The sequence below is a fragment of the Lolium perenne genome, chromosome 2 (assembly GCF_019359855.2).
Source record: "Lolium perenne isolate Kyuss_39 chromosome 2, Kyuss_2.0, whole genome shotgun sequence".
Taxonomy (NCBI): Eukaryota; Viridiplantae; Streptophyta; class Magnoliopsida; order Poales; family Poaceae; genus Lolium; species Lolium perenne.
Window position 1 is genome coordinate 171,763,198 of NC_067245.2, and position 13,479 is coordinate 171,776,676.

A 13,479-nucleotide genomic window follows, 5' to 3' on the forward strand; every position below is an offset into this window, starting at 1 on the left:
GGCGCCGGTGGCATCGACGCCACACTCCGTGGCATCGGCGCCACACAAATAGCCTCGCCAAAACGGCTAAGTCCCAAATGATTTGTCTTACAGTATGTTCTGGGCAATTATAAGTGCAAGTGTGGCGCCGATGGGAGCGGCGCCACACATCCTGTTACGTCGGATCGGCGCACAGCTCAGCGTCGAGGGCGCCACGTCGGCTGGGAGAGTGGCGCCGCCGGCACGGGCGCCACACAGTGAGGTGTGGCGCCGGCGGGTGAGCCACCACACGAAAGGATTAGATGGGTGAAATAATTTGGCTGGAGGGTCAGTCTGTGCTATAGTTACAACAAAGGGTTATTTCTGTGTAAATCGCCTGCGTTCGGCTTCCCTTTCGGCTTTTCCTGCCAATGCACTTTTTGGGTTGCGCTGTACAAAACTTTTTGACGGAAAAAAAAGCCAACTTTTTACAATTCCCTTTTAGGGACAGTGAAATTTTAGGGCAAAAAAAGGGAGGGGAATAGCATAACCAAAAAATCCACTTGCAACAACAATGAACTACCACTTTCAACATGAACAAAGAAAAGATTTTTGTACAATTTTCTTATTCTCATTACAATTACAAAATCCCAAAAATAAAAAACTAAAGGTTTTTATAAAAAGTGAACTGGCGCTTTCATCACGAATATAAGAATAAAATATATTATGTACTATTCCCTTCTGCGCCTGTTGCATATTTGAACTGCTGCCTGCAAAATTGATATTTTCAAAAGTGAGCATGGTTCAAAAAAGCGTACACCTAGGCGCGCTTAAGCGCTGAGCGATGGCCTTCCGCTTTGCTTCGGGCCTGAGCGTTCAATTAAGCGAGCTTGGGAATCTAGTCGTGCTATTGTTGAAATCTGGTAGAAGAAACGGAGTAGGGAAGGAGGGGTGGTTGCTGGGAAGGAGGTGGTGAGGGCAGGGAAGGAGGGGGTGAGGGGGTGAGGGCAGGGAAGGAGGAGTGGAGGCAGGGAATTCATGGAAGAGGAGGCAGCAACAATGCCATTGCGGCTGTCGATGAGTGTCTGAAGGGAGCAGGTGAGAGAAAAGAAGATAGAAGAGAGTAGATAGACAATGAAGATTAGAGAATATGGATGGTTCAGATTGAGCTGGGCAGGCTAGGGTTTCATATGGGCCTTACTGGGCCAACATTGCCTTACTAGGCTAATATTAAAGAAATATTAGACCTTATATGCGCTGAAAAATGCAACCGGCTAGCTCTCCTGGTGTGTCCGTACAAAACGCTTAAGCACCGCCTAACCGGTAATTGCTCTAGGCGTTGGCCTACCGCTCGCTTAGCGCTTACAGCTTTTTTGAACCTTGAAAGTGAGACAAATATCTCAATTCCGTCTTTGGTGTAGAATTTCAGGGTAAAAATAATGGGTAGGGCATGGCGTAAACAAAAACTCTCACTTTCAACAAGGATGAACTACCACTTTCAACGGCCCAAAAAATAATCATTTTTTCATAGCCCTAAATGAACTACAGTACATAATAATTCCCCTAAAAAATATCAAAAATAATTATTTTCGGCTAACCTTCTACTCCCATTCATGTGAAACAATGAATAGTGCGTAAAAATGGATGGGAAAGCTGCTAAATATGAATTGAACGAAATAATCTACAATGTTAAACAATATGCTCGACATTACATGATGCATAGCAATGGATCCAAAATAACAAAATTTCTACCAGTGTGTTAGAGGCTCCATAAATTAATTAATTCCTATTGTGACTTTTTATGTCATGTAAGAAACAACTCAAAATATACACATGGCCAATCTTAAGTGGTTGGTTAGACGAAAGCTCCATACATAGAGAAGAGCATGTAACAACTGGGGAAACTTGCATACCAACTTATCAAGGGATCCTTAAAGGTAGTTATCACACAACCAATACACATGTTGCATAAGAACCTCTCCTCCAGCAGTCTCGGCTCCATGAATGAACTGCAAATTCAAAACACAAACTACATCATAAATAAGAAAACAACACCTGGAACTTCTTACATGTGCTATAATAAGAGCATAGTAAAGAGTTGAAGACAAAACATAACAATTATAGTGTCCGCGGCATGATGGGAAGAGGCAGTCCCATGTCAACTAACAAAGACCACTCCACATGGAGGAATTGACTCCTTGTTCTACAATATGAGTGCATGCATGTGGCGGATCGTGCACATATGCAAAAGGCATGCATAAAGTATGAGCTTTTGAGAAATAACTTTGTGTACGCCTCCCGGCTTGGGTCTTCCCCCACCTACAAGATGTGATGCAACAACCATGTATGCCATGCTAAAGTTTAATTGGTGACATACTGCAGCAATAATTCAAAAGCTTCTACTAACAAAACTACAGATCAGCTACCAATAAAGCCATCAAGCTTAGTTGTAAGATGCAGCTAATCATACTTGATTAAATTACAAGATCTTACTCTAGTTTCACCACCTGATTGGAATCTTAAGAGCCATAGTATACTGTTTGGAACCCATTTAAGTATACTGCACCTTGAAAATTTATTAAGCAGCAAAGATTAGTCGCATCAGAAATAGAGTTGGCTGGCCAGAAGCTAGTCTAATACAGCAGAAAGCTCCAACATTAATCATACATACAAACAAGAGGTACCAAACTTGCAGGAACAGGAACATGTAGATAGTGGGCATTTACCACCTATCAAATATTTTTGGATATATCTTGTAAAGATAATTAAAGCAGGGAAAGATGAACTTATCCTCGCGTAAACCATAATCTGATCTTTTATGTGGGCATACAAAATTAAGAAAAACACGATTTTTCTAGCAGAGCGGTAAGAGTAGGATAATTATACAGAATATATTATAAATCAAAAATGTAAAGAGAACATAAGCATGTAGCAAAATGGATTGTATTCATTGAAAAAAAATCCATATATTTACATTGAAGTTGATACTAACACTCTTGTTGTACATGTGAATAGGAGCAGCGTTTACCCAATGCAGTGCCAACATGTAGCATTTGCGGTATGTACAGCAGAACATGACTATTTTGAACTGCACTTACATACTGGAAATATAAGAGGACCATCTCAATATGACCATATGAATATGAAGCACATGAGAACAACAAGAAAACAAAAATACCTCTACTAAATTCACTGCACACTCCTAACTGTGATAAAGTGAAATTATAGCTCATGCTGCAACTATCTCGATAAATTTGACATTTCCTCACATAAGGTAGTAGCGAACTGTTCTCGATAGGATCACGAGTGTCAAACTCTTCCTATAAGTGGAAGCAAATGTGCATTGTTAGAAGTAAAAACATTAAACAAGCGGTAACATTACAAAATTTGGAGGGAGGTAAAGTCAATCATTCATGTGCAAGTTGTATTAGTTCCACACCATGTGTAGAGGATCAAAGACAACTGGGGTGGGGGTGGGGGATCATTTTCAGGGATGCATAATGCCAAGTTAGGACACTAACAGTGACGAAATCACATTACACATTTAGGAGATACGAAAACTAATACAGTGGACATTCTCAACTGTATCATCCACAGCAGCATCTAGCGTATCAACAACCGCATCTAGCGTATCAACAACCGAAGGATGGACAAAAGTAGCCTCCACTGCAATGCAAACTCTGATTAAAGCCTCACATGAATTGACATCATATTATGTTTGTAGGGAGAAAAAGTTAAGGAAAACTCGCCAGCGGATACTAGAGATCCTCCACATCATCCAATAGATTATCCGAATCTGATGAGGCCTTGTGATGAACTGAAATAACAAAATAATAAGAATGATTATATTTCATTTAGAATTTTTTGTAGACTTTTTTAGCTTACAATTTATCAACCCACTGCCCGGTTTTTATCAACAGTAAATGCGAAAAATTACCAACCCCAAAACATAATTTCATTTAGAATATTTTGGCTGATTTTCTAGCTCACAAGTTATCAACCTTTCTGCCAGTTATCAATGGTAAACGTGAAAAATTACTGACCCAAAAAGTTATTTTATTTATAATATTTTGGTGACTTCTTTAGCTCACAAGTTATCTACCCTCTACCCATTATTTATGAACGGTAAATGTGAAAACTTACCGACTTGAAATGCTATTTTCATTCCGAATATCTTAGCTGATTTTTTAGCTCACAACTTATCTATCCTCTACCCGTTATTTATCAAGGTTAATGTGAAAATGTACCAATCCAAAAAGCAATTTTCATTACGTATATTTTCTCGACTTTTTCAGCTCGAAAGTTACCTACCCTCTTATCTATCAACGGTAAATGTGAAAGGTTACCGACCCCAAAAAACTAATTTCACTTAGAATATTTTGCCAAGTTTTTTAGCTCACAATTTATGAACCCTCTGCCCGTTATTTATCAACGGTAAATGTGAAAAGTTACCGACCCGAAAAAGCTAATTCCATTTACAACATTTTGGGCGACTTATTTTAGCTCAAAAGTTATCAACCCTCTGCCCATTATTTATCAACGGTAAATGTGAAAAGTTACCAACCCCAAAAAGTTAATTTCATTTTAAATATTTTGGTGACTATTTTAGCTCATAAGTTATCAACCTTCTGCCCGTTATTTATCAACATTAAATGTGAAAAGATACCGACCCCGAAAAGTTTATTTTCATTTAGAATATTTTGACGGCTATTTTAGCTCACAAATGATCAACCTTCTGCCCATTATTTATCAACGGTAAATGTGATAAGTTCCTGACTCGAAAAGCTAATTCAATTTAGAATATTTTGGCAACTTTATTAGCTCACAAGTTGTCAACCCTCTGCCTGTTATTTATCAACAGTAAATATAAAAAAATTACCAACCCCAAAAGTTAATTTCATTTGATATATTTTATCTAACATAAAAATAGGAGGGGTTATATTGTAAAAATAATAGTGCTAGTTGAAAGTAGTAGTCCATTTGAGTTGAAAAGTGGTAGTTCATTTATATAGCAAGTGATTCCCCGACCCTTATTTCCTCCCAAAAAAATCACTAGCACAAAAAAGGGAATTACGAAAGTTGGTTCAAAGGAACATGAATTAGCTTACCAAATAAAATTAGCGTACCAAATAGAAGGGTGTCTATTTATCATTAGACTGATTTTAAAATAGCTATCAGTCAAATTTTTATCCAGTAGTGGCATGACAATTGCCATCAATGAAAGCCCTCAAACCCCACAGCCAATTCGCTAAAAGGGCATTGACTCGATTTGTTTCTTGTTTGGTACTTGCTTTTATTTAAAAAAAAAATCCAGCAATCGCTGGCTTTCGACTATATTAGCAGGTAGAAGGTCTTAATACATTGTGTGCTGAAACGACCGAGAAAAAGAAGAAGAGGAGAGAAAAGTGGAGTCGCGCCAGGTTTAGGAATGAGAAAATCCAATCTAAGTGATTCTAGCACTAAATTACATTGTTGTTTTATCTCATTTACATGTTCCAACTCTTGAAAAACCTAGTGTACTGAATTGTAACATGTTCTAATAAAGAGCTGACATGCAAAACACAAGCAAGAATGCTGAAATACCAAATTTAAATAGAATGAACTATTTATACTTCACGTCTTCTGCATGATTAAAGAAAATCAGCGGGAGAATAGGGGGTTACCAGCCCAACACACCTGACTACGAAGAACTACATCACAGGGAGAACCTTGTGTGCTGATGTCGCCCCTAATCCTTGTGTCTCAGCTCCACTCAGACAGGAGTCGGTGTTATTTATGCATCTATCTCTCCAAAGGTTGGAATAAACCCTACGAAGCGGACAAAAAAAAGATTCAACCACTGTTAAAAATATATAGTCAGCTGTTTTTTTTATCAAATCTGCAAAAATATAAAGCAAGAATGACCAAGGTGAAGGATCCTATAGAGCTACAACTGGCTTCTAATGTAGATTGCTAGAATATATCAACATTCTCACTAACAAAACTGGCATATCCATTTCACTTACACTCAAATGAATGACAGAGCATATAGTCATCCCCCATTTCCAAAAGAAAACACCCAAATATGATAATCCCTTCCACATAACTACATAAGCATAGGCAAATTATGTAAAAACGAGCTGAAGAGCACCCACCAAAAGCATAGGCGATACTCAGGTTGTACTCATTGAGCACCGTGCTGTCTCCATCAGCATACCAAACCACCTAGTCCCCCTTGTTGATCTCTCTAGGACTACACACAAGCAAGCAAATACAAACAGTTAAAAAAAAAAACACATGAGCAGAAAACCCCAAATTTCACTTCCTCGGTAGCAGAAAGATAGCAAATCAGAGCACACCTGGCTGAGGGAGTGGAAAAGAACAGTGGTCGGTGACAATGCTATTCTCCTTGGCATTGGACGCGTGCACTGCCGCGACGGGAGGTGCCCTCCTGGCTGCTCGCGAAGTTGGCCGCGGGGAGACAGTAGAGGAAGGCGTTGCGAGCCGCGCGGAGGTAGCGGTGGCGGGGCGCGCAAAGGCGGTGGAGGGAGTGGTGGCGGGGCCGACGAAGGAAGATGACGAGGTCGACCCGCGGCCTCCCGACGAGGTCCTCGCAGGCAGGTAAGGGCAGGGTGGGGAGGTCACCACAACAGGGCAGCGCCGAGGTGAGGTCGTCCGCGGACCGGGAAGGACACTGGGGAGGAGGGATCCCCGGAGCAGCAGTTAGATCTCCGCTTCTCCCCTGGTTCTGGACAACCCCTCATCGGGGTAGGGGGAGATGATTGTTCCGGGGGATGCTAAGCAGGGGAGGAGGCTTCGTCGACGAGGAGGGGGCGGGCGCTGGGCGGCTTCGCGACGAGGAGAGGGCCAGTGCTCCTGGGCTTGCCGAAAATGGAAAGGGAATTGGGGAGAAAGGGAATCGGGGAGAAAGGGAATCGCGGCGAGACTGACCGCGAGGGCGGTCGATCGCCAGGAAGTGATTTCGCTATCATCATTCGTAGAATCAGAAGGAGGTTGTGACAAAAAAAAAAAAAAACGTTTGGGCAGGTCTATTGAAATTGGCCCAGCCGGCCCGTGTTTTTCTGAGGAACCCAACCAGCCCATCGTTTATTCATCTTTCGAGCCGTATAAGTGGACACGGACGGCTTGACCTAGATCCAGCACGCCCCAAACTTTGGCACCGCCGTCGCCGCCGCTCCCACTCTCAGCTTCGATTCGTCGGATTGTGGAAGGGGAAGACGCTTCGATCTTTCTGTCGCAAGTATACTCCTTATTTACCTTCTCCGTTCGACGTTCGTCTTTTGTTTCGTTTGATTTTATCCAACTGCCTGATCTCCAGGGCATATTCATCACATCTAATTCTCGTTTATATATCGTAAAGAAGAAGAGTGAAATGCAATCTGACACTTTTCTTTGGAAAATATATAAACGAATCTAACTCCGCGGTCTCCCTTTTGTAGGATTGGAGAGAAATGAAGGCGCGGCAGTTCCTGAATGTGGTGCAGAGGTTTGGCAGAGGGGGCTTGTATACAGTGAGTCGCATCAAGGCCGATGAACAACTCTTCTACGGATCCACGGCGGAAGCACAGGAATCAATAACATCAGCGGCCTCAAAGTTGAATATGTCGTCGCCTTCGTGTACCTTTGCACAGCCATGGATGGATAGCATGCCGCGGAAGCCTACGCCCAGGCTCAGTTTCGAACCATACCGCTCAGATTACAGCAGGCTCGATTTCCTGCCCTTCTACGGGCGAGGCAGCAGCGGCCATGGTCGGATCCTCTGCATGGACTCGGCGGGCCACACCATCCTCTGCGACGCCGACGTCCGCTCTGTCCAACCGGTTCCATGTCTTAACGAACCCAAGGGAGACAGCCCCGTCTCTTTCTCCCTCACCAGCACCCACACCACCGACCCCAAGCGCGCTGAAGCCCTCTACATTCTCGGCAGATCCGCTTCAAGCCACAACTCCTTCAACTTCGAGGTACTAATCTATGGGGACAAGACTTGGCACTGGGTTCGGCTCCCACCACCGCCCTATGTCAACGACCCAGTCTATGACTCCACATTCATCCAGTCCTACACTCTGCTGGGTGATGGCTCCACTATCTGCATTTCCTCCCCTCCTGAGCACAGCCCTGTCGGCACCTACTGCTTCGACACTGCCAGCCGCAAGTGGGAAAAGGCAGGCCGCTGGGTGCTGCCTATCAATGGCCGGGCTGAGCATGTCCCTGAGCTTTGCAACCTCTGGTTCGGCATGGCCGAAAACAGCCCCCACAACTTGTGCGCATTGGACCTCTCCAATCTCGACGGGGCTCCAAAGCTACTTCATGAATGGCAGGACCTCGACCCGCCTGAGGGTTGGGTGCAGATAAGGGGCAGCCTGCTTTACCTTGGAGCGGGCAGGTTTTGCATAACCAAAATCTTCAACATTGCGGACCAAGACACTGAGGACAGCACAAATGGCATCGCCGCTGTGCTCACTGGAGTGGAGGTGGTGCCTGGAGGATCATCGGAACTCCAGATGATTAAACACAAATCCTTCGTTAGCTATGATGACATCCATTGTGTACTTTAAGTATGAGAGAAATGTGAAAAGGAGATGAAAGTATCTAGAGTATCCATTATATATATATATATATATTTTTTTTTTCTTGCGTCACTGAAATTTGAACAGTCTCTAAGTTAACCATGCGTAACAATGCATCTTTTGCCTGCAATAAATCAAACTAACCAATCGTACTTGCATAGAGATTTACTGTACGACATTTCGATTGATTTAATGTACGAGATTTAATGTAGTAGTCAGTATTGCCAGTCGCCACATATTAGTAGGAATATTAGTAGGTTTTTTTCTGCAGTCCCATGCCGTGCCGCTGGCACCAAACCATTAGAGTATCTCCAGCCGCGTCCCTCAAAGGGATTTGGAGCGCGCCGGACCAAAAAACCCTTCCAGCCTCGTTCTCCAAAGCCTATTTTTGTCCAGCGCGCCCCCATACGGTGTCCGGCGCCCGAGCCCGTTCCCGTCCCACAGGGGGACGCTCCGGGCACGCCGGACACAACGAAAAGCCAGGCGAACCGACGCGGACCCGACGCGTCAACGGCTCAGAAGCCTAAAACCCCGTCGCCTACCTTTGGTCAAGCGACGTTAATGGCGTTCCTGTTTTTCCAGGCGACGCAGGGACACGTCTCGTCGTGCATGGCCGCGTGGCCGTCCGCGCCGGCGTTATTGCGTGCAATCACCCGTTGCCGCCGCTGTTTAAAGACGCCCTGCAGTTCTCACTGCTCACAAACCATCTCGTCGCCGCCGCCTCCCCCCTCCCAGATCTTATCCTCGCCGCTCCAACAATGTTGAGCTCGTCCTCCCGCAAGATCGCCGCGGCGAACGGCTTCGGCCGCGGCAGCCTCACCGTGGCGGAGGCGTGGGCGCTGTACAACGCCCGGTATCCAGTCCCGCCGGACATGCGGCTGCCAAGCAGCGGCGGCTGGAAGATGGCCGTGAACGGCATTGGCGTTCCGCCACCGCCGAAGCCGCGCACGGACCAATGGAGGGACGCCATCAAGGCCCGTCGGGCTCAACTCACCGCCGAGGAGCGGTTGGATCCGATGTGGGCGGCCAACAACAACGACGCCTGGTGGACGACGTACTTCAAGGCGAAGTACGACGTCGAGATGCACAACACCGACGGGCTCGTCGGCGGCCCCAATAGCTGGAACAAGGACGGCCGCGCCCTGTTCTGGGGCGTTCCGGGGCGCACCCTCGAGAACGTCATCCGCGGCATCCGCAACGGAGCTCCAAGGTTGGAGATGCCGTTGTCACCGCCGCTGTCTCCTCAATGGCAGCCGAGGAGGACGACGTACTCGTTCTCCTCGCACTCTTCTTCCTCAGGACCGGCGCGATCGACGCCGTCATCGTCTTACCGGTCGGCGCCCTACACCGTCCCCAAACGGGAGGTGAAGGAGGAGCCGGCGACGCCCATCAACACGAGGCGTGGCGGCAGCCGGCGGCGGCAAGGGAGGCGCGGCGGCGCCCTCCTCATCCCGAAGCCAGAGGTGAAGGAGGAGCCGGAGGAAGCATCGCAGGCGGCGCTGCTGGCGGAGTACGAGCGCAGCAGCGGCTCATCGCCAGCAGCGACGACCCCGAGGACTGCCCAGGTCTGCGGGGGGTGTTCTTGGCGTCCATGAATGACAAGGACGCCTGGAGGGGCGACCTCGACGCGGCGATTGCCATGTCCATCCGCGACTCCGGCAAGCCGCTGGTGGACCTCTCCGACGACGGCAAGGCAGGACCAAGTGGCTTGGTGAAGGACGAGCCCGTCGACGAACCCATCGACGAGCGCGTCAAGTAGGAGGTCATCACCGACGACATGTACAACTTCCAGCAGTACTACGACGCCTTCGGCCGCCGCAAGTGGTTCTAGATTAGGTTTAGTTTAAATTTAGTCAAATTTCGTTCGAATCTATGTAATATATGGCAAGTTTGGATGAATCTCGCTTAAGTTTAAAATTTACGAAATTTGGTTTGGGGGACGCGACTGGGGAGGGACGTCCCCCAAACGCGGCACGAACAAAACACGTTTCCCAAACGCTCAATCCGGCGCGGTTTGCAGAACGGTTTGGGGGGACGCCAGCGTCAAAATCAGCGGATTCGGCGCATTCTCCTCCAACTGTGCGAGCTGGACGAGATCGGAAGGGCGGAGCTTGGTTTTGTCGATGCAATCAACCTCTAGATCATGTGGTGGATTGTCCGGCGACACGGCCGTCGGAGCGCTCTTCTTGCTCTCGGCCTTATCTGATCATCCTGTCGATTTCGTTTCCGTCGTCCGTGGTCGCCCGTGTTGTTTGTTTGACATCGCATCGAATCGTTAGCTTGCTGTCTGACATGGTGGAACTCTCGATTTCGAACTTATGCTTGGATCAATCGGATGCAGGGTAAAGTCCATCGCTCTCGTAGTCAAAAACTCAGAAGGGAAAGAAGAGAACGACTCGGTTAGGTTGAGATAAACGATCTGCCAACATATGATAGGAAAGCACGACTTTGGGCCAATTTTTTTGTCACGTCACATCAGAATTTGTCCATCGTTTTTATACAACCTCGGCCCATTGAGAATTTGTTTTGAGCTGCACCAGAATCTTTTAGTACCACCTCGCCAGCATGAAAAGCCAATTTGCATTTGCTACAACCTACAAACCGTCCCCTTCTTGGTTTTTCTGGTTTTCTAGGGCTGATCGGTACGGCTACTGGTTTTTCTTTACGTAACATCGACAAGGAACAGCAAAGATACCCCCGGTTTTGTATCGATCAAAGAAACAATGGATGTTTTTTTTTTGACATACAAAGGTTTATAAACGTACGGACACCACCGATTAGAAACTAATAGTAAAGATAAAGATAGTATCTAGAAAAAATTGAACAAATTGTAACGGAGAGTATGTTTCTTAATGGTGTGTTGGGTAAAACCAAATGGAATGCAATGGTTGCATTTAATTGTTCTATTTGGTTTGAATAATAATACTCCTAATTACCTGATAGAAAAGGTCGAGAGATATAAATATATCTTCTCTGTACATCTACGTGTTCACATCCTTTTAGATGGTCCACATTTGAGTGGTGCTAGTTGCTATGGATAAGGGCACCATAGTGCGAGCCGCTTGAGCAGCGGAGAAATAATCGTTAATTAATCCTAGCACCCATGAACTCCAACGCAGATGTAAGAGCATCTCCAGTCGCGTCCCACAAACATTAAATATAGAGAAAAATCATATCGTGTTTGGAGGGCGTCGCTGTCCAGCCGCGTTCCCTAAACATTAAATATAGAGAAGAATTTTTTATTTTCATTTTAATATAGAGAAGAAATTTGTACGTACAATCGAGATTGTCAAAGTTGTGCAACATATTAAACAAATAAAAACATAAAAACTGCGAAAAAGTATGTTCAAACTAATTTTTAAACTACTTCTTTGATAGCCCCGCCTCCTAGGCGCTTCCTGTTGGTCACCTCTTCCGAAGAGGTTGTGGCGTTCGACGCGTCGGAAGAGCTTGTGTCATTATCTGACGAGTAGTCCTTGTTGTATTCATCGTCGTTGGTGCTCGCCGGCTGCGCCTTCGCCTTCGCCCGGGCCATTGCCTCCTTCTTTGTCGCCGCCGCCTCCTCAGCCGCCTCCAACTGTCTCCACATGGCATCTACATCCTCTTCCTCCTTCTCCTCCTCATGGTCGTCGTCGGCCTCCCAATCCTCCTCGTGGCCATCTGTTGGCGGGGAACTAAAGCTGCTAGGCATGGCAATTCTGTCCCACCAATGGCGCCATCCCGATGGCTTCCCCTCGCTACCCTCGCTACGAGGATCAATCCGGACGGTGGCTGTTAAGGACCCGATCGCATTTCTTGCTTTCAGCCTGGGGTCTACCATGTAAATCTTAGAAATTTAGGCGTAATTTCATGTTTATTTTGTGCCCTGCTGTAAACTGCGCTCTGATGCGTATTGGAAATCTTGGTACTTCAGGATCGTTCGGTTGTCCCTCTAAAAAAAACATCTCTCTCATTCTCGGCCTTTCTCGCTCGCTCGCACCCCCTGCGCACCGACAACCCTGCACAATAGTCAACATCACCAGAAAAAGGATAGACACCATAAATAAGTGGGTCCCGTTACTGCTCTCCCTTCGTCTCCTCCCGTGTGATCCCTCTTCCTCCGACTCCCGACCTTGCGGAAAAGAAAAATGAAATGAAAGAGTTTCACTGGACGGGCAAACGCATGTGCTGCCTAGTAATAATAATAATAACGTAAAAAAATCTACCTACGAGGGTTCTGCCCAGTACTACGGATCAATTTCAGAAAATGCAACTACGGGGTTCGATTTTAGCCTGATCATATAAAATTAAATAATCTGAACTAGTATTCCTCTAAAAAATCATTTTGGTATGCATCGTTTGGTTCTTTTGATAGCAAGAGTGCTTACTCCCTCCGTTAGCAAATAGTCTTCATTTTCATGTTTATGAAGTCAAGCATGAAGAGAAGTGGTTTTGGGTTTCAAACATGGAAATTTCAAAAACCTACCAAAACTTCATTTTAGAGTGACTAAAAAGGATACAAGCTTCCCTTTTCATTTTCAAGTTTTAAACTTGTTTAAATTATCTTGGTAAAATCTAGGATTTGACAAGATTCAAATGGGCAAACATATGATAAGTGATGCAAATATCATTTCTAAGTGCGGGCAAACCAGCCTTTAGCTTAACATATTACAAGATTTCAGAAAATTGAGTGGGGGCAGCTGTCCCCCTTGGCTATAGTCTGGATCCGCCCATGCTATAGTTTGAGGCCATTTGGATGACGTCGAAAAAAATCTTTGATTAGAAATGGGGTTGTTCGAACCCCGTAGTTGGAATTTTTCTTGAACCTTGATCTGTAGTACTGGGCAAAACCATAGTTTAACCTATTTAATTATAGATTCGTAGGTCGATTTTTCTAGGGAGTACCTTTTTATTATTACTATGCAGCACATATGTGTTTGCCCGTTGAGTGAAACTCGGAGGAAGAGGGATCACT

The 13,479-nt window shown here is 45.6% G+C and overlaps 1 protein-coding gene and 1 long non-coding RNA gene across 3 annotated transcripts; one reads left to right on the top strand and one right to left on the bottom strand.

Moving 5' to 3' along the window:
• Nucleotides 1–1,601: 1,601 nt before the first annotated feature.
• On the bottom strand, nucleotides 1,602–6,919 carry LOC127333941 (uncharacterized). Of its 2 annotated transcripts, XR_007871677.2 has the most exons (6): nucleotides 6,297–6,918; nucleotides 6,093–6,190; nucleotides 5,635–5,766; nucleotides 3,137–3,775; nucleotides 2,452–2,524; nucleotides 1,602–1,967 (listed from the first exon to the last, which is right to left on the bottom strand). It is a non-coding gene; the product is annotated as an uncharacterized lncRNA (long non-coding RNA). The 2 variants fall into 2 exon arrangements; XR_007871676.2 differs by having other exon boundaries at nucleotides 2,452–3,775; nucleotides 6,297–6,919.
• A 137-nt stretch (nucleotides 6,920–7,056) lies between these two features.
• On the top strand, nucleotides 7,057–8,587 carry LOC127333940 (uncharacterized). Its single transcript, XM_051360381.2, has 2 exons — nucleotides 7,057–7,198; nucleotides 7,398–8,587. Exon 2 carries the CDS (start codon nucleotides 7,410–7,412, stop codon nucleotides 8,511–8,513), a length of 1,104 nt encoding a protein of 367 aa, XP_051216341.1. The 5' UTR covers nucleotides 7,057–7,198; nucleotides 7,398–7,409; the 3' UTR covers nucleotides 8,514–8,587.
• The last annotated feature ends 4,892 nt before the right edge of the window (nucleotides 8,588–13,479 follow it).